At 38.3% G+C, this 21,677-nt stretch overlaps 2 protein-coding genes across 3 annotated transcripts in view; one reads left to right on the top strand and one right to left on the bottom strand.

The window, feature by feature from the left end:
* Nucleotides 1-21,677, bottom strand: part of RALGPS1 (Ral GEF with PH domain and SH3 binding motif 1) — a 391,212-nt gene that overhangs the window by 178,283 nt on the left and 191,252 nt on the right. The window lies entirely within an intron of this gene.
* Nucleotides 1-21,677, top strand: part of ANGPTL2 (angiopoietin like 2) — a 40,556-nt gene that overhangs the window by 7,191 nt on the left and 11,688 nt on the right. Inside the window, exon 2 of the mRNA XM_077835623.1 lies at nucleotides 14,446-15,302. Within this exon, the coding sequence (XP_077691749.1) occupies nucleotides 14,492-15,302 (811 nt within the window). The 5' untranslated portion in view covers nucleotides 14,446-14,491. The remainder of the gene's footprint in view (nucleotides 1-14,445; nucleotides 15,303-21,677) is intronic.

The raw sequence follows: 21,677 nt of genomic DNA, 5'->3' as shown, positions 1-21,677 counted from the left end.
GGGGAGCCTTCTAAATAAACAAATATAATGCTATCTTGTACAAAAGAGGACAGAAAACTAATGTGGCTTAAACTTCCCTAGGTCTGTGTGTATGATCTGTTTCTCTCCACTTCCCCTCCAAGTACACCATCCTCTCCTTGACAGATTCAATGAGCAAACAATTTGTTCAGGCAGGCATGTTGTTTATAAATTCAAGTTAGCCAATCAGAGAACAGAAACAATGTCATGTGACTTAGGTGACCACTTGCACAAAAGCACCCAACACCCAATAATCAGTGTTCATTCTGCAGATAAGCCATTTTCTATAATTTGTTCACATACATTTTTGATTGAACAAGTACAAATACCAATACAGAAAAAAATAAAGTTTTTTTCTAGGACAGATTGCAAACAGAAAAAAGTGATAACTTTGCTAAACAAGCATCCAGCTGTGCTGAATAACACCTACAATACAGGAACATGTACTGGACTCTGCAGCAAGAACAGCATTTCAACAGGGACTTCTTGTTCTGTTAATATTTGTATATCGAATGGAACAATCAACACACAATCATAGAATATTAGGGTTGGAAGAGACCGCAGGAGGTCATCTAGTCCAGTCCCCTGCTCAAAGCAGGACCAACACCAACTAAATCATCCCAGCCAGGGCTTTGTCAAGCTGGGCCTTAAAAACCTCTAAGGATGGAGATTCCACCACCTCTCTAGGTAACCCAGTTCAGTGCTTCACCGCCCTTTATAGTGAAATAGTGTTTCCTAATATCCAACCTAGACCTCCCCCACTGCAACTTGAGACCATTGCTTCTTGTTCTGACATCTGCCACCACAGAGAACAGCCTAGCTCCATCCTCTTTGGAACCCCCTTTCAGGTAGCTGAAGGCTGCTATCAAATCCCCCCTCACTCTTCTCTTCTGCAGACTAAATAATCCCAGTTCCCTCAGCCTCTCCTCGTATGTCATGTGCCCCAGCCGCCTCATCATTTTCGTTGCCCTTCCCTGGACTCTCTCCAATTTGTCCACATCCCTTCTAGCGGGGGGGGGGGGGGAAGGACCAAAACTGGACACAATACCCCAGGTGTGGCCTCACCAGTGCCGAATAGAGGGGAATAATCACTTCCCTCGATCTGCTGGCAATGGTCCTACTAGTACAGCCCAATATGCCATTGGCCTTCTTGGCAACAAGGGCACACTGCTGACTCATATCCAGCTTCTCGTCCATTGTAATCCCCAGGTCCTTTTCTGCAGAACTGCTGCTTAGCCAGTTGGTCCCCAGCCTGTAGCGGTGCATGGGATTCTTCCTTCCTAAGTGCAGGACTCTGCACTTGTCCTTGTTGAAGCTCATTTTGAATCACATTCTCCCTTAAAGAAGCAACTTCTTAAACTAAGTGAAAGGCAGAGACATGGGTGTGACTGTTCTCAAGGTAGCCAGGACTGAGAGTCACCTTGTTATCCCCCTGCCTCTAGCGAGAGGTAGTCTTGCCCGTGATAGCTGGGTTTTAGCTCCCTAACACTACCAATCTATCCGCCACTAAACCACTCTCCTCCGTGCTATGCAAGCCCTGTCTTTGCCTGGTAGGTCCCCTTGAAACGTTCCCCTGTGATATTCAGCTCTTGACACTGGCTACTCAGAAATTCCAGATCCTTTACTCCCAAAGGAACAGTGTACCCCAGTTTTACCTTAAATCAGTGCTCCTGCATAGTGCACAGCACTTATGAGAATTTATAATAAAACAAAAGGAGGTTTATTTAAGAAAGAAACAAGAGAGAGTGATGGAAACAAGTGGTTACAACTAGGGCTGTCAAGCGTTTAAAAAAAATTAATCACGATTAATTGCACTGTTAATAATAGAATACGATTTATTTAAATATTTTGGATGCTTTCTACATTTTCAAATATATTGATTTCAATTACAACACAGAATACAAAGTGTACAGCGCTCACTTTATAATTGTTTTTGATTACAAACATTCGCACTGTAAAAAACAAAAGAAATAGTATTTTTCAATTCACCTAATACAAGTACAAGCAATCTCTTTATCATGGAAGTGGAACTTACAAATATAGAATTATGTACAAAAATAACTGCATTCAAAAATAAAACAATGTAAAACTTTAGAGCCTACAAGTCCACTAAGTCCTATTTCTTGTTCAGCCAATCTCTCAAACAAGTTTGTTTACATTTGCAGTAGATAATGCTGCCTGTTTCTTGTTCACAATGGCACAATAGAAAGTGAGAACAGGCATTCACATGGCACTGTTGCAGTTGGCGTCGCAAGATATTTGCATGCCAGATGCGCTAAAGATTCATATGTTGCTTCATGCTTCATCCACCATTCCAGAGGACATGCGTCCATGCTGATGACAGATTCTGCTCAATAACAATCCAAAGCAGCCTGGACTGATGTATGTTCACTTTCATAATCTGAGCCACCAGCAGAAGGTTGATTTTCTTTTTTGGTGGTTCGGGTTCTGTAGTTTCTACATTGGAGTGTTGCTCTTTTAAGACTTCTGAAAGCATGCTCCACACCTCGTCCCTCTCAGATTTTGGAAGGCACTTCATATTCTTAAACCTTGGGTCAAGTGCTGTAGCTATCTTTAGAAATCTCACATTAGTACCGTCTTTGCGTTTTGTCAGATCTGCAGCGAAAGCATTCTTAAAGTGAACAACATGCGCTGAGTCATCATCTGAGACTACTATAACATGAAATATATGGCAGAATTCAGGTATAACAGAGCCGGAGACATACAATTCTCTCCCAAGAAGTTCAGTCACACATTTAATTAATGTATTATTTTTTAACAAGTATCATCAGCATCATCAGCATGTCCTCTGGAATGGCAGCCAAACCCTGAGGTATCTTTCCTGGGTATCTGACTGGTGAATCTTGCCCACGTGCTCAGGGTTCAGCTGATCACCATATTTGGGGTCAGGAAGGAATTTTCCTCCAGGGCAGATTGGAAGAGGCCCTGGGGGTTTTTCGTCTTCCTCTGCAGCATGGGGCACAGGTCACTTGCTGGAGGATTCTCTGCACCTTGAAGTCTTTAAATCATGATTTGAGGACTTCAATAGCTCAGACATAAGTGAGAGGTTTATTGCAGGAGTGGGTGGGTGAGATTCTGTGGCCTGCATTGTGTAGGAGGTCAGACTAGATCAGTGGTTCTCAAAGCTGGTCTGCCGCTTGTTCAGGGAAAGCCCCTGGCGTGCCGGACCAGTTTGTTTACCTGCCGCATCTGCAGGTTTGGCCGATCGCGGCTCCCACTGACCGCGGTTCACCGTTCCAGGCCAATGGGCGCTGTGGGAAGGGTGGCCAGCACGTCCCTTGGCCCGCGCCGCTTCCCATAGCCCCCCATTGGCCTGGAGCGGTGAACCGCGGCCAGGGGGAGCCACAATCAGCCAAACCTGCTGACATGGCAGGTAAACGAACCGGTCCGGCCCACTAGGGGCTTTCCCTGAACAAGTGGCGGACCAGTTTTGAGAATCACTGGACTAGATGATCATAATGGTCCCTTCTGATCTTAATATCTATGAAGGGCATATGAATGTTTAGCATATCTGGTGCATAAATACCTTGCAATGCAGGCTACAAAAGCCCCATGCTAATGCCTGCTCTCACTTTCTGGTGACATAAATAAGAAGTGGGCAGCATTATCTCCCATAAACAAACTTGTTTGTCTTAACGATTGGTAACAAAAAAAAATCTACATGTGTAAGTTGCATTTTCATGATAAAGAGATTACACTACAGTACTTGTATGAGATGAACTGAAAAATACTATTTCTTTGTTTATCATTTTTACAGTGCAAATATTTCTAATCAAAATTAATAATATAAAGTGAGCAGTGTACACTTTGTATTCTGTGTTGTAATTGAAATCAATATAAGAACGTAAGAATGGCCCTACTGGGTCCGACCAAGGGTCCATCTAACCCAGTATCCTGTCTTTCGATAGTGGCCAGTGCCAGGTGCCCCAGAGGGAATGAACAGAACATGTAATCATCAAGTGATTCATCCCCTGTCACTCATTCCCAGCTTCTGGCAAATAGAGGCTAGGGACACCATCTCTGCCCATCCTGGCTAATAGCCATTGATGGACCTATCCTCCATGAATTTATCTAGTTCTTTTTTGAACCCTGTTATAGTCTTGGCCTTCACAACATCCTCTGGCAAGGAGTTCCACAGGCTGACTGTGCATTGTGTGAAGAAATACTTCCTTTTATGTGTTTTAAACCTGCTACCTATTAATTTCATTTGGTGACCCCTAGTTCTTGTGTTATGAAAAGTAGTAAACAACACTTCCTTATCTACTTTCTCTACACCAGTCATGATTTTATAGACCTCAATCATATCTCCCCTTAGCTGTCTCTTTTCCAAGCTGAAAAGTCCCAGTCTTATTAATCTTTCCTCATACGGAAGCCGTTCCATACCCCTAATGATTTTTGTTGCCCTTTTTCAATTCCAATATAGCTTTTTTGAGATGGGGTGACCACATCTGCACATAGTATTCAAGAAGTGGGCATACCATGGATTTATATAGAGGCAACATGAGATTTTCTGTCCTATTATCTATCCCTTTCTTAATTATTCCCAGCATTCTGTTCGCTCTTTTGACTGCCACTGCACAGAGTGGATGCTTTCAGAGAACTATCCACAATGACTCCAAGATCTCTTTCTTGAGTGGGAACAGCTAATTTAGACCTCATCATTTTATATGTATAGTTGGGATTATGCTTTCCAATGTGAATTACTTTGCATTTATCAACATTAAATTTCATCTGCCATTTTGTTGCCCAGTCATCAATGTAGAAAAACATCCAAAAATATTTAATACATTTCAATTGGTATTCTATTGTTTAACAGTGCAATTAAAACTGCGATAAATCATGATAAAAATTTTAAATCGTGAATAATGTTTTGAGTTAATCACGTGAGTTAACTGCGATTAATCAACAGCCCTACTTACAACACAAAACAAAATTATAAAATGCAAACTAGTGACTACACTTAATAATTACCTTTCCTGCTTAATAAAGTAGGTCCCCAATCCAGGCACAAAATTCAGTCTGTTGCAGAGCTTGCTGGCTTCCCATGAACCAGGAGCCAATCCTTCATGAAACACCCTTGCTCAGCAGTGTATTTTCTCAGTGAATGGATGCTGAGTGCCTGCCTCCACCTTGCCATATACTGAATTCATATTTTGTCTTTATTCACATACAGGCAATTCCTTGTCTATTATAATGTTCCTTTCTACCTCCAAATGGTTTGGATTGTTTGCGCTTGTCTGATGGTTTTCCATGGTCTATTCTGGGGTAGGGCGAAGGGTAGACAATTGAGCCTTGCATTACTTTACTGGCTAATCAGGTAAAGGTCACAACTCCCTCCCGCATAAATGCTCCATCACTGAGACATGATTCCCTGGTGGCTAACCTTTACTCTACGACCATAAGGCATAGTTTTCAACATAGTTACATTATTCTTTAAATCTTACCCACACACAGCTCTCAATGATTATGAGTATTGATAAGTTACAAGCTTTCAGTAGAGAACTCACATGCTACCCTTCATGGATAAATACTATGAAAATGGTGTATTAGTTATTGTGAGTTTGTCTGGCCTGAGACAGGAGTTGCTTGTAAAAAACAGGGAAGCCTTTGTCTGTTGGTACCAATGGGCCTCCATGTCACAATGGGATATGAGAGGAAGAAAAGATTCAGCACAATCTAGTCAAGTTGTTGCTCTTCATTCGTGCTTCCTTTTCTCTAGTCTCCATTTTTGAGAGGTGGCACAAGGGACAAACTCTGGATATTCTTATGTTCAGATGAGGATAATGAACCTAATTCCCATGTTCCTCTGTAATTCTCCAAAAATGAATTACCATTGGAGAAGCTGAAGAAACATTTCTGATTTGCTCTATGGTTCTTCAGCCTGGAAAAGGAAGAAGCACCCCAAATCCAGCACTCAATTGAAGTCATGAAACACTGTAAAAGGGTCATAATGGAACTCGGGGGGGGGGGGGAGGAGTTTCTTTCCATGGGTCATAATAAACAGGGTTTGTGAAGAGAAAAGGTCTGCAATTCAAATACTGAAATCAAAGCCATTTTACATCTACTGTGCTGTAGACATTTACAAGAATGGTTTCATCTGTGTGGAAATATAAACTCTGGAAACCAAGTGTGACCTGCTGTGCAAATGCTGGTTATGAAAGTTAAAGCTATCTGGGGTAATTTTAATTTCTGTTCTTTATCTTTCCAGAGTTTTCAAACTACTCTGCTTTAAAGAATACATGGAACTTGTTTGTAACAGCCAGTTCCTTGCTACTTTGGACATGCTGAACCCAAAACTTGTATCTGACAAGTTCTCAAGATTCTTGCCAAACACCATAAGCCACAATCCCTTTCTAATTGCAAAATGAAAATGAGTTTCATTCTGGTTATACTAAAATTTGAGACACATGGGAAATAAACAATTTTCAAAAAGATCCACAAAAATCATTGCTGATACAGTTTTCTTGTATCATTTACTGAAACATACTAACAAAGCCTCACTACAATTCTATCTCTTTAATTGGTATAATTACAATTAACATAATACTACCATTGACGTTCAATTATATTTTTATTCAGAGTATGTGAATATCTGTAAAAATGATCTAAACAGGCACATTAATTATTAGCATGATGCTCTGTAAAAAATGTATGTTAAATAGAGTTGCCACTTAATTTCATTTTACGCAGTAAATAAATAATAAATAATTAATACTACAAGTATTCCTGCTTAGAATGGCAAGACCTTGCTATACAAATGTACTGACTCCATTCTCTTGTCTGCTTTCCTCATAGCAAGTCCACAAAAGCAAAGAGCAAGGAGTTTCCCAAAGAAAGAATACTAATGCTATTAACAGCAATGCAGTAAGGTTTTTTCCCATCTTCTTCTTGCCCTCCCCTTCAGGCTAGTATGTTCTTAGGGAGGTGTACATACACTGGAAATTTTTCAACAACTTTATTACAGTTGATCAAAAACCACTGCAAGTTCCACTAGTGGAACTCCCAGGGTGGAGGGACAGGCATATACAGAAAGCAAGCTTTCTTACTATCATGTTATCTAAATATGCTCTAAGCAAACCAAGCTGTCACAATGGCAAAAGTTCCAGGGTCCATAGATTGTGAGCTCCTCAGAGTAGGCACTGACTTTCCTGAACATTTGGAAAGCACGTGACAGGCATTACCATAAATAAAAGGTAATATAAAAAGGGTGCAAAAAGAAAAGGAGTACTTGTGGCACCTTAGAGACTAACCAATTTATTTGAGCTCAAATAAATTGGTTAGTCTCTAAGGTGCCACAAGTACTCCTTTTCTTTTTGCGAATACAGACTAACACGGCTGTTACTCTGAAACCTGTCATAAAAAGGGTGTTAACAAAACATTAAGGTTGCAAAGTCAAACACTCAGTCATTGAGAAATGCTAGAATTAAGATTGCCCATGTCCACTAATTCTGACTGCTCAATTTGAGCCAGTGAGGGCCTGATTTTTCAGAGTGCTTACCATTTTATAGCACTTGGATATGTTTAAAGCACAGCTCCCATTGACTTCAGTTGCAGCTGTGAGTGCTCAGCCCCAGAGTCTAAAGTTGGATACCCAGAAAACGGGGAACACACAATTAGTGGCGACAAATGAAAATGTGTGTGTTATTTGTTGAGCATCACACAGAAAATCTGCGGCAGAAGCAGGGATAGACTCCAATTCTCTTGGTCAGCACTCAACTAACTGAACCATGAGACTATCCTCTTTTCTTCCTTCCTCATTCACTAAACACCTTCCAACTTTTGCAACAAATGAGGAAGGGTCCCAGAGACTTTAGTAAAGCTTTTGATACTGTCTCGCATGACCCTCTCGTAAACAAACTAGGGAAATGCAACCTAGATGAAGCTATAAGATGGGTGCAAAACTGGTTGGAAAACCATTCCCAGAGAGTAATCATCAGTGGTTCACCGTCATGCTGGAAGGGCATAACGGGTGGGGTCCTGCAGGGATCAGTTCAGGGTCCGGTTCTGTTCAATATCTTGATCAATGATTTAGATAATGGCAGAGAGAGTATACTTATAAAGTCTGTGGATGATACCAAACTGGAAGGGGTTGCAAGTGCTTTGAAGAAAAGGATTATAATTCAAAATGATCTGGACAAACTGGAGAAATGGTATGAAGTAAATAGGATGAAATTCAATAAGTACTCCACTTAGGAAGGAACAATCAGTTGCACACATACAAAATGGGAAATGACAGCCTAGGAAGGAGAACTGCGGAAAGGGCCCTGGGGGTCATAGTGGACCACAAGACAAATATGAGTCAACAGTGTAACAATGTTGCAAAAAAACCAAACATCATCCTGGGATGTATTAGCAGGAGTGTTTTATGCAAGACACAAGAAGTAATTCTTCCACTCTAGTCCGCACTGATTAGGCCTCAACTGGAGTATTGTGTCCAGTTGTGGGTGCCACATTTCAAGAAGGATGTGGATAAACTGGAGAGAGTCCAGAGAAGAGTGACAAAAATGATTAAAGGTCTAGAAAACACGACCTATGAGGGAAGATTGAAAAACTTGGGTTTGTTTAGTCTGGAAAAGAGAAGACAGAGAAGGGACATGATAACAGTTTTCAAGCATTTAAAAGGTTGTTACAAGGAGGAAGGAGAAAAATTGTTCTCCTTAACCTTGGAGAATAGGACAAGAGGCAATGGGCTTAAATTGCATAAAGGGAGGTTTAGGTTGGACATTAGGAAAAAATTCCTAGCTGTCAGGGTGGTTAAGCACTGGAATAAATTGCTTAGGGAGGTTGTGGAATCTCCATCGTTGGAGATTTTTAAGAGCAGGTTAGACAAACAATTGTCAGGTATGGTCTAGATCAGTTGCTCTTCACTATTTTTGAAGTGGGGGGCCACTTTGGCAAAAAACCTTCAATGTGAGAGCCACATGGGGTGGGGCCAAGGGGTTAGGCGTATGAGAGGTGGCTCAGGGTAGGGCAGAGGGTGGGGAGCAGGGGTGAGGGCTCTAGGGTGGAGCTGGGGATGAGGGGTTCAGGGTGCAGGATGAGGCTCAGGGCTGGGTCAGAGGGTTGGGGTGCGGGTGAGGCCTCTGGCTGGGGGTGCAGGCTCTGGGAACTTAGAGAGAACTTAGGGAGCTGCACTTAGGGTTGATGGCTCGCAGGCCTTGCAATGAAGAACACTGGTCTAGATAATAATTAGTCCTGCCATGAGTGCAGGGGACTGGACTAGATGACCTCTCAAGGTCCCTTCCAGTCCTCTGATTCTATGACAACAGCCTCACTAACTTCACCAACCAGATCCTTTCCCTGAGCATAGTCCATCCTGTGTTCTGAATGAGTCTTTTCCTAACTTTGGAGTGCTTGACTGTGAAACATAATCATGTTATTTTAACATAGGGGCTTTTCGTGTGCAATATCCCTTTTTTTTTTTTAAAGCGAACTCATAAAACCAAATTTCAACATGTGGCATCATATTGATACCCACATGACTCATCAGCTGGGTTAGAACCTTTAGATGCACTGCACAGACCTCTGCCACTTTAGAGTGGGATTAGATACCCACTTTGCCAGTGGATTTCTCAGATATTTGCTGACAACTAGAACAGGCTAAAACTCTGGATTTCTGGTTCACAAGAAATGTTGGCATTTTGAAATTTGGTTTTGTTCCAAATCAGAATGAAACGACATTTTCGGAAATTTCTCAAAAAACAGAAAACATCAGAAAATTTGTTTTGGAAATAACGACACAGGGTGTTTCCAAAAGGAAATGTTCTCCTCAGACCAGCACCTGTTGACTGAAATTGATGGCTGCTTGGGTAATGTAGATTGTGAGAAAATGTCTGAGAGATAGTCCCTTTTTTAACATTATAAAGCTTCAAAAACTAATCATTTTTCCTCAACCTACAGCAGGTCTGGGCAATACTATGACTGCCTTCATGTGTTTAGAAAAGCTGCATTTCAAACAGAGTTTTAGAAACCAATAATAAAAAGTGCAAAGAAATAATTGTCTTTAGTTCTAAGACCAGAAATGGATCCAAATTTAGGGATTTTAATGCTATTGCCTTTACTACATAAATTACTATTTTTATTATAAACTTTGACAGTTAAAAGTGGGTATAGAAGAGGGGAAAATTATATTAGAAAAAGTCTAGACTGTTAACATTTTCACTTTTAAAATCAATTTTTTCCACTGACACAAAAGTCATAATTGTACCTTTCCACTGGATTTAAATGACTGTAGCTGTACATTTCTCATAAAAATGTAAATTGGGAATATGAAATCCATTGCTTTTAATTTGTTGTTTTAAACAAAAGCAAGTGTTTTAAATGAAAATTAGGGTTATAAGGAAATGTTTTACATGTACAGCAAAACAAGATAATAATGGCATGTTGGTAAAGAAAAAGTCAAACTAGGCATTACACGCTGAACAAGTTCGACATTGTATATTTTTATGCAAACTAGATTACGCACACATACACACATTCAAGTGCAATATTTTCTCACAAACTTTTCAGTGCTTTCACTGTTCTCTAACCCACACAAAAATTAGCTGAAATACCCAAGTCAGTCTGAAAAGAAAGAAATCCAGCATTTATACAATGAAAGAAAAGCTGTAATATAGATGGCTATTATAGGGTATTTACTCCCTTAATCCCAGGAGCATTAATGGGAGTTACTATTTGCACACATCAAGGCAAAAATATATTTAAAAGAAAATCATAAAAATATCTTAACCTGATTATCGAGAAGCTACCTAACCACCCCTTGTGAGCATAACAACAATGCAAGTTGACCAAAATGAAGCAATGTTCAGAGTTACAGTATGCAAAGGATTTCCAAACAGGCTCATATTTTTCCTTAGAACAAAGAAAGAAAACCAAACTGCAGAAATAATATGAAAGTATGTTTTGATTCATTAAAATTCATTAAAAGGGGTAACCCAATTTTTAAAGGAAAGTGCAATATATACTCCTTCAAAAATTCTAGTGCACTTTACTACACCCTCAATGAGGTATCCAAGCTCACAAACAGATGAACGTGTATTTTGCAGTGCATCATCCTGTAATCTAAGTGTGTACTTATAAATATTTGAGTTGCATACTCTAAATATTTATTCTGATGCAATTATGTAATAAGCAATTATTGACAGATTTATACACTGAGTGCATGTTATTCAAAAATTAACATCCAAAATATCAACTCTCACAACAGAACTGAGAAACACAGCAAACACACACATACCTGGTATGATTTTATATATAATGTGTAGATCATGGAGTTTTTGTTTCTTTAGCCATTGTGAAGAGAACTGGGAATATTTAGAAAAGACTGAATATTTTATGCAGTATTTAGCAATAAAGGAAGCCCTCAGACATATGCAATGCCAAGGAGTTATTTGGTTGCATAGCTGAAAATGGAACAGCCTCAGTAATGTTGAACTCATAATGCCTAAAAGGGTGATGTCTTATAAACCCTTAGCTGTTGTGGCCACTGTGTTTTATGAATAAAAGTGCCCCAGAGATCCGCTTTGAATACCTGAGGGATTAAAATCAGTTTAAATATCCTCAAAATGGCACTACTATTGCAAAAAGTCAATAAACACTAGTAGCTAGTCTGTGCAGGAGTGTTGAAGGCAGATCCCGTTAAGGCAGTAACTTTGACTAATGTAAGGAGGAATATGAAGGAAATGGGATTTTCCTTGTAAGAGTTACATTAAATACTTCAGTTGAAAAGCAGTTCAAATAACTGAGAGAGATAAATTCCCTCTGCTGAAACTGTGTTATTTTAAAGTATACAATGTTTTGGGGTCAAAGTTCCTGATTTATTAATGTGCAGGCTATGTAAATTGTGTAGGAATGTTTTCAGGGTTGACTGATGTATTCAAAACATTCTACCCTGAGATCTAATGTTACTAATCAAGGTAAAAAAATACCTAAATTGCCACAACTCCATCAAAGCCAGATACCTCCTGCAAATTTAAGCAATAGAACAGATGTATATGCTCCTTTTTAGTTGTTAAAATATTGTTGAACACCTTTATATTTAATATAGAGCTGTCAATCACAGTTAACACAAACACAAAACAAATTAACTAGATTAAAATAATAGGTGCAATTAATTGCAGTTTTAATCGCACTGTTAAACAATAATACAATACCAATTAAGATTTATTATAAATATTTTTGATGTTTTTCTACATTATCAAATATATTTCAGTTACAGCACAGAATACAGAGTGTACACTGTTCACTTTATATTATTTTTATTACAAATATTTGCCCTGTAAAAAGATAAACAAAATAAATAGCATTTTTCAATTCACCTCCTACAAGTACTGTAGTGCTGTCTCTTTATTCTGAAAGTGCAACTTACAAAGGTTTATTACAAATAATTATTATTATTACTTTAGAGCCTACAAGTCGAAGCATGAAGGGATATACAAATGTTTAGCATATCTGGCACATAAATACCTTGCAACTCCAGCTACAAAATACCATGTGAATGCCTGTTCTCACTTTCAGGTGACACTGTAAATACGAAGGAAGCATTATTTCCCGTAAATGTAAACAGACTTGTTTGTTTTAGCGATTGGCTGAACAAGAAGTAGGACTCAGTGGACTTGTAGGCGCTAAAGTTTTACACTGTTTTGTTTTTGAGTGAAGTTATGTAAAAAAATTAGCACTGTCAAGCGATTAAAAAATTAATTTCCATTAATCGCACTGTTAAACAATAATAGAATACCATTTATTTAAATATTTTGGATGTTTTTTCTACATTTTCAAATATATTGATTTCAGTTACAACACAGAATACAAAATGTACTGTGCTCACTTTATTTTTGATTATAAATATTTGCACTGTAAAAATAAAAGGAACAGTATATTTCAATTTACCTAATACAAGTGCTGTAATCCAATCTCTTTATAATGAAAGTTGTACTTACAAATGTAGAATTATGTACAAAAAATAACTGCATTCAAAAATAAAACAATCAAGGGGCATATGAAAGTTTAGCATATCTGGCACGTAAATACCTTGCAACGCTGGCTACAAAAGTGCCATGCGAATGCCTGTTCTCACTTTCAGGTGACATTGTAAATAAGAAGCGGGCAGCATTATTTCCTGTAAATGTAAACAAACTTGTTTGTCTTAGCAATTAGCTGAACAAGAAGTAGGACAGAGTTGACTTGTAGGCGCTAAAGTTTTGCCTTCTTTTGTTTTTGAGTGCAGTTATGTAACAAAAAAAATCTACATTTGTAAGTTACACTTTCATGATAAAGAGATTACACTACGGTACTTGTATGAGGTGAATTGAAAAATGCTATTTCTTTTCTTTATAATTTTTACAGTGCAAATATTTGTAATCAAAAATAATAATATAAAGTGAACACTGTAAACTTTGTATTCTGTGTTGTAATAGAAATGAATATATTTGAAAATGTAGAAAAACAGCCAAAATATTTAATAAATTTCAATTGGTATTCTATTGTTTAACAGTGCGATTAATCAAGATTAATTTTTTAATCACAGTTAATTTTTTTAATCGACAGCCCTGAAAAAATATAATTCTACATTTATAAATTGCACTTTTACAATAAAGAGATTGCACTATCCTACCTGTATTAGGTGCATTGAAAAATACTATTTCTTTTCTTTATCATTTTTACAGGGCAAATATTTGTAATAAAAATAATAATATAAAGTGAGCACTGTACACTTTGTGTTCTGTGTTGTAATTGAAATCAATATATTTGAAAATTAGAAAAACATCCAAAATATTTATAATGAATTTAAATTGGTATTCCATTATTGTTTAACAGTGTGATTAAAACTGTGATTAATTGCAACTATTTTTTTTAAATCTTGCGATTAATTGCGATTTTTAAATAGTTTGACAGCCCTAATCTAGTGCATCTTAGAAACCGTAACAGCACAGGATCAGCAACATTCTGTTCACATTTGAAAGTTATCTTTGCAAGCGTAAGCGATGAAAACTTAATTTTTATTTAAATGAATTTCTGAGAAACTGATGGCACTGTCCTAGAAATATGGGCTTACTTTTTACTAATTCAGTTCCTTAAGGGGAGTGGTGAGAAATTATAGCAATGTTTCACAATTTATTAACATCCTGGTCACAGGATGCTAGTAAGTTATAATTTGTCTCCATGAAGAGGCTTGTCTCAGTAGCGTCTCTATCATTTTTTTATCTTTATCTGGTAGAAGCTCTTACCAGACATGAAAAGTGTACCATATTTGTTGGCATGAAAATATTTATATTTTCATATCATTTACCACTTGAAGAGATTTTTTTAAGACTTCCCAATGAATACATCAGTTGTTAATCTTCTTATTCACATTAATTTATTTTCTATTTATTATTACTAAATAACTTTTTTTTCTATTTTAAACAGATTTTAGAAGTTCATTTGTAGAAGAAAAATTATCCAAAAATAAAGAATGACGAAGGCAGCAAGATTAACTTGCTTATTACTAATTGCAGTCATTGGAGTGACTGCTAGCAAGACACAGGAATTTGAAAGCAGTGATGAGGGCACAGAGCAAGAATTCATTTACATGAACAGGTATAAGCGGTCCAGCGACACACAGGACAAGTGCACTTACACCTTTATTGTACCTCAGCAGAAAGTGACAGGTGCCATTTGTGTTAATTCAAAGGAGCCTGAGGTTCTTCTTGAAAACCGGGTAAATAAGCAAGAATTAGAGCTGCTTAACAATGAACTTCTAAAGCAAAAGAGACAAATAGAAACTCTTCAGCAATTGGTGGAGGTGGATGGTGGGATTGTTAATGAGGTTAAACTTTTACGAAAAGAAAGTCGGAATATGAACTCTCGTGTCACGCAACTTTATATGCAGCTGCTACATGAAATCATTCGAAAACGGGACAATGCATTAGAACTTTCCCAACTTGAAAATAAGATATTGAACCAAACTGCTGATATGTTGCAACTTGCAAACAAATACAAGGACCTAGAGTACAAATATCAACATTTGGTGTCAATTGCCAATAACCAGTCTATAATTATTGCACAGCTAGAAGAACATTGTCAAAGAATGCCATCCATTAAGCCAATACCCCAACCTCCCCAACCACCAAACAGAATGTATCAGCCTCCTACTTACAATCGCATTATCAACCAAATAGCTACCAATGAGATTCAGAGTGATCAGAATTTAAAGGTTCTACCACCTAATCTACCAACCATGCCACCAGTTACTAGCAGTCCAACTTCAACTGATAAACCATCTGGTAAGTTATTTTATTGGCATGTCTAAATGATATCTATTTTAATATGCAGTGACTAACAGCACATTTTCCAGAGGTGGAGATACATACTTAGGTCTCAAAGATGCAGACAGAGGTAAGTAGCACGTAACATATTTAGCAAATGATAATGCAAAAGTTTGAGGGTGAACTGGTTCAGATTCACCACAGATGAGACTGAGGTTATGTTGGTGGACTTGGTGCACCTGCTAGGAGAACTGGCAGAGGTACGATGAGTCCTTCTATTAAGGGAATTTGTCTGCCTTTTGTTATTGCCTTCCCAACCTTGGAGTCTGCCTGGACTTGGTGTAGTTTTGCAAATGTTAGGTAGTGGCAGTGCCCCAGGGTGCTTTAATATTTATGCTTGACCAGGAGATTCCATCCTCTTCTTTCAAATACAGAAATCCTGCTGCAGTAAGCAACATTTTGTCCCCCTGAAATTGGATTGTTGCAATACTCTCCACACAAGAGCATTCAAAAACTTCAGCTACTTCAGCAGCTGAATTTTAAGGGTGTTTCTTACAGGAAGCACAGTACTTCGTGTTTTGTGAGATCCACTGGCTCCCAGTTTGTTTTGGGTTCAATTTAATATATTTATTGTGATGTAAAAAACCTTAAACAGGCTGGGTCCAGGATAACTCAAGATACCTGTGTCTGCCATGCAATATCAATGTAGCTGAGATAATGTGAGAGATATTCAAGCTAACACCTCCTTTATTGCAGGGATGCTGTTGGCAGGGCCTTTATATTCACAAGTCCTAGACTGAGGAATTAGCTTCCAACTTTGGCTTGCCACAGCTTGAACTTGCTCATTTGTACTCAGGCTTTTTTCAAGGAGGAAAAGGATGAAGAGTTGGTGAACGAGCGGGAGAGTTTTCTGAAGAATTGTGATGGGGGGTGTTATTATATTTCTTAGTCCTTGGTCTGCAATGTTGCTCTAAAGTTACATTATGTGTGAAAAGGGTGGGCACATTTTAAAAACTGAAATCCATCAATTAACAAACAGTGAAAGGCTGTGTCTGTCCTGGATATACTGGCCAGTTGGGGCTGGATCCAAAGCTCATTAAAGACTTCCAGTGAATCAAATGGACTTTGGATCTGGCCTGTTAAACACCTGTTCAACACAAACTTTGCTTTTCTGCTGCTACTATGTTATCACTCTAGAAATATAAAATGGCAATAGGTCAGTTCACTTCAAATTCTGTTTTTATGGTTTCAATTTTTTCCATTATAAACTCCTCATTTCCATGGTTTAGAACTGTGCCATAAACGTCAGCTCCAGGCTAAAACATGACATACAAGGTATTACCTGTGAGCAATCAAAACATGAAAAAAACCCAACCCAGCTAAAACACTGTTTTCAAATTATAGTGGGGGGGGGGAGGGAGTCAGTTTCTAAAACTTTGGCCTTATACTGTTTCTCAAATTGTTCCATGTATTGCAGTTTCTAAGAGTAAGAATAAGATGAGGAGGACATAACCAGTTTAACTGTTGTGCTTCAGGATTATTAACTTTTAGGTCAAAATTAGGGTTACTTAGAGAGATTCTCATTTTAGTGCTCCAAGATTATTGTTAATTCTATTAACCTGATTATTTATTATTTGTTAATTTATTTTACATTTAGAACACAAAGAGAAAAAAGTGATTATTTTGAGTTCTAGGTACCTTTGACGTAATTTTGAAATACAAGCAATATAATAAAACCCAGTAGCCTTCCCAAAGCAGAAAAATAAGTAAAAAACTAACCAAAACCAACAATCAAATTAAAGAACACCAAAACTAGACCCTAACACCTCCTACAAAAGCCAGCCTTTATGAAATGCTTACTTCCCCAAAAGCCTAGGTTATGAGATGGCCTTGTAATGTGCCCTGACGGTCACCATTTTGTTAAACACCAACAGCATAACTGGTTTTGTACAAGTCACAAATAAAGATTAAGGGCAGGGAAGATATTTCAAAAGTGCCTATGGAATTTAGGAGCACAAGTCCCATTGGCTATCAATGGGGCTTGCACTCTGAAATCCCTTAGGTGTTTTTGAAAATCTCCCTCTTGATCACTACTTCATGGAGCTCAGTTTAAATCCCTGAACTCTTAATGGGTCAAAAGCTGTTTCCCCCTTGCCATTTTTAATTTACAAGCATAAATCGGAGCAATGCCAAATGTTGTCAAAAGTGTTCTTGCATCTGAATTTTGACTGTCCCTCAAGGGCAGATCTCTTTGTTTCTCTGTAATCCCTGCACAGTGCCTAGACAATTGAGTGAGAAAAGTATGCTCCTTTTATGACCTCTAACTCACTGACACTTGCCAATGACACTGCTACACATTCAGGGCTAAACTGTGGCTTTTCCATAAGCCCTGAGCAAGAGGTAGCACACAGCTCCGCTACCTCAGGAGGAGACCAGTAACTAGATTTTGTCTTAAAGTTAAAGTCTGGTGCCCAGTAAGAGACCTTTGATCTCCTCTTGCTCTAGTCATAAATCCTTGAGTCCATTGAAAGCCTCCAGACATTTACATTTTCATAAGTTATTATTGATTTTGCTTGCCTTGGTTTTTGGTCACTCCAATTGAGACATATAAAAGGGGCCTGATCTTCAAAGCATGGGTGCTCAGCTTTTTCTTTAAAAAAGTGAGGCTCCTCTTAAGTGTCTAAAGTTGTGTAGCCAAAAACTGAGGTATAACGATAGGTGCTTATTACACCCATTCCATAAATCTTTCCAACATTTGCTGGATGGTCTTGTCAAACCTCTCAGATTATCAGGTATTCTCCAATTAAACTGACTTTTATTTATTTTAGGAAATAATTGGTATGAATAAGGTGGAGAGTCATTTTAAAATTGACTTCTAACAACATTTTTCCACACATCATATATTCTTAAAGTGAGCTCAAAGGTGAATGACACTAATAGCTATGAAGTGTAGCTGTAGCTGTGTTGGTCCCAGGATATTAGAGACACATGGTGGTTGAGGTAATAGCTTTTATTGGCCAAGCTTTTCTCTGTCAGCAAAAGAAGCTGGTTCAATAAAACATATTACCTCATCCACCTTGTCTCTCAGCTAGTATACACTTCACCAGAAAATATTACACTAAAATTCTATGGGGAAATCAGTATTGGTTCATTACGCATTTATCTTTTTGTGCAATTACTTGGGGACAGTCTTATTAAAGAGTGAGTCTGGCATTTAGACCTCAAAATATCACACACCACAGGGGAAGACTCCTGCAGCAAGGAAAGTCTTCAGCAGCTGCCTGGTACCAGACCTCTTCCCCCGCAACAGGGAGCTGCTGGATTATTTTGCTGCTGCAGGGAAAGACTATGGCAGCGGGGAAAGGCTCTGACAGCTCCTCACCGCCAAGCCTTTTCCTGTTGCCTGCCACCACCAGAGCCTCTCACTGACACGTGCAGCTATACACCATAATGTGGCACAGTCTGCCTTTCACTGTAGCACATGGCTACACATACCGTACACCCTGCCACAAGCAGTGTGCAGCATACACATAGCCATAGGAAACCGAGTATAGCAGGGAAAGGCCATATAGTCCCATTTCTCCAGGAAATTAGAAAAAACTGTTCGGCACAAGGGAGTGTGAACACCAGATCTGATGTCCATATTAGTACAAAACTTAAAGACCAGCAGTGCTGCATATATACCCAGCTAATATTTACATCCTTCTGGCTGCACTAGTGTGTTCTCTATCTATGAAGATGATGCACTCCACACTGAAAAAAATTCAAAATTCAAAATCAGGTCATTGTGAATTCTGGCATTCAGCAATGATTTGCTTAGGAAAAGATGTATAACTCTTAAATTGGCCAACTTTGTTTCATCTCTTACAATTCCCCATTACCCTCTATCCAGCCGTTACCTTCTATTGGCAAGTGAGAATGACAATGTGTTGAATCAGACATGCACTAGAATAGTAACAGGCAACATAGCAGACCTGGAAAAGGATACCATCTTTCACAAAATTCAAGCTAATTCTTGAGTACAATAAATCTAGCTGGAGAAAATGCACATCTGTGTAGATGCCTCCCTAGATTACTGAATTACTGAGCGGGATATCTGATGCAAGCATATTCACTACGGAAATGGCACACTGCACTAACATTAAATCAGAGAAACCTGTAATAGAGTTTCAGATACTAAAATGATGTACAAAAAAAAGAGAAAGCTTAACTAATAAATGCAACCCTCAGAGATCATGACAAATGACTACAGACAGGATAAAAGTAGCCAATTCAAAAACTCCTACTCCAACATACCAATTCAAAAACTCCTACTACTTATGAAAGGAGTTATTGATTAAGAAATTCCAGCTAAGACTTACACTCAGGTAGAACTACCTTCTAGAAATTTGTGCAGTTCAGTTGCCTACATTTCCATTTGGCTCAAGGAACAAGCGCATTGTTGATGCATGGAACATTTTCAATCCTAGTTTCCAATTTTCCCAAAAGATTACTGGACGTTGTTAAAGACAGACACGATACAGACTAGTATGCATCAAGTCTTGTGTTATGTGACAACAGGGCAGAAGACTACAAAGTAGAAATAGATATAATCATATGATTACTTTTCTTAGTTAAAAATTGAAAGACTAAAGTGCCCTTGTTCAATGGAAACTGTTCTTAATAGTGCTGGCAAAGGGAAAGCTACAGATCCTATAACATATATTTTCAGATTTTAGAGATTCTCTCTTTTGTCAGCAAAAGAAGGGGAGCCGGAGTGGCAGCAAAGGATTCATCATACTGCATAAGATGACATAAGACAGTTGGCAAGTCTTGGCTGGAGTTAAAATAAATTAGGATGCACAATTAAAGTCTCAATGAATTAGAATCTTCTGAGCTCTGTCCAAATGAATTGGCAGGGGTTGTCAGTTCAAAAGGGAAAGAAAGTTGCCAATATGAGCTAGGAAGATTTAGAAGAAATGGTATAGTATAGTTAGACAGCTCCCCATTCCTTCCCTTCAGTTTTTACATGCTAGACAAATAGCTCACTTCCCTGGGAATGCATCTGATGAAGTGAGCTGTAGCTCACAAAAGCTCATGCTCAAATAAATTGGTTAGTCTCTAAGGTGCCACAAGTACTTCTTTTCTTTTTCCCTGGGAAAGGTTTTTCTGATTGGCACAACTTTGACTTCCAAGTTGGATACTGGAAATGAAATAAGACTAGAGGAACTCTTCTATACACTTTATATAACATGCCTTCCCAGCCCAGAACCTAGATTCCACCCCCTAAAGCTTCCTTTCAGTGTTACCTCAGAATTCAAACTGCAACACAATAGCTAACCATATTAACTTATGCGCTGTATTATTAATACTTCAACCTTAATTAAATTACATTTTTCTGAAATAATTAACTAATGTGACATAAAGTCTGTCTCTTTAATTTCTTTCCAAGTATGCTCTGTAGGATATGATATTGACCCCCTGTAGGTGAGATAATATTAAATCACTCGCGATAATATGGGGTGCCTAAATTGTATTAATATAGGCTCCTTTTTAAATAGTATTCTTAAAAACAAAAATCCAAACATTTTCTGTTAGTTCTCAAAGCTCCCTGGTTTGGGCTATTCAGTGACTTCTTGTCAAATGATCCCACAAAATCTTAATCTTTGAATAATTATACAGATAAACTCAGTTTCTAAAAATTACAGTTTGGGAAATTGGTAACAGAGACATAATTTTTCATCTCTACTTCACCTCCTTCAATTCAGGCAAGGGGCCCAATTTTCCCCCTTCATTATATGAGTAACTGACCTCAGTGGGCCTCAAATTACCAGCGATTAAAAGTGGTCATTGTTTAGTAGCTGTTCAATGGTCTCTCTGAAACATAAATTGATAGTTTGTTCACTAGGAATTAGACTGAGATGTCTACATCACATCACATAAATCCACCACCTTTCCAGGAAACCTGTATGAGGCAATGTTATCCACTGAGTAAACAGGTCAACTAGGTTGGGAGTCAGGAGACCCTGGCTCTCTTCCTAGATCTGTTGCTGACCTGCTGTGTGACTTTAGTCAAGTTGCTTTACCTCTCTGCACCTCAGTATACCCTTCTGAAAAACAGGAATAGTGATACCCTACATTTGTATAGCATGCGGAGATCTCTGGAGGAAAAGTGCTGTATAAGAGATAAGTATAGGCATATTATATATTAACAAACAGACCATCGACTAGATGCTATGGATATTGATCTGTCTTTTAACCTTAGCAGTAGCCCCCTCCTCCTAAGTGCTGAGGAAGCTTGTGCTATTGTTGCCATGCTGTACCTGTATTGCGGATAAACAGTAGACTTCAGTCTGCATGGTGGTTAATCCAGTAATTTTCATCAGTATAACATTTAATTGTTTAAAAATATCT

This window comes from Eretmochelys imbricata, chromosome 16, assembly GCF_965152235.1.
Source record: "Eretmochelys imbricata isolate rEreImb1 chromosome 16, rEreImb1.hap1, whole genome shotgun sequence".
Classification (NCBI taxonomy): domain Eukaryota; kingdom Metazoa; phylum Chordata; order Testudines; family Cheloniidae; genus Eretmochelys; species Eretmochelys imbricata.
This window is presented reverse-complemented; position numbering and strand designations above follow the sequence as displayed.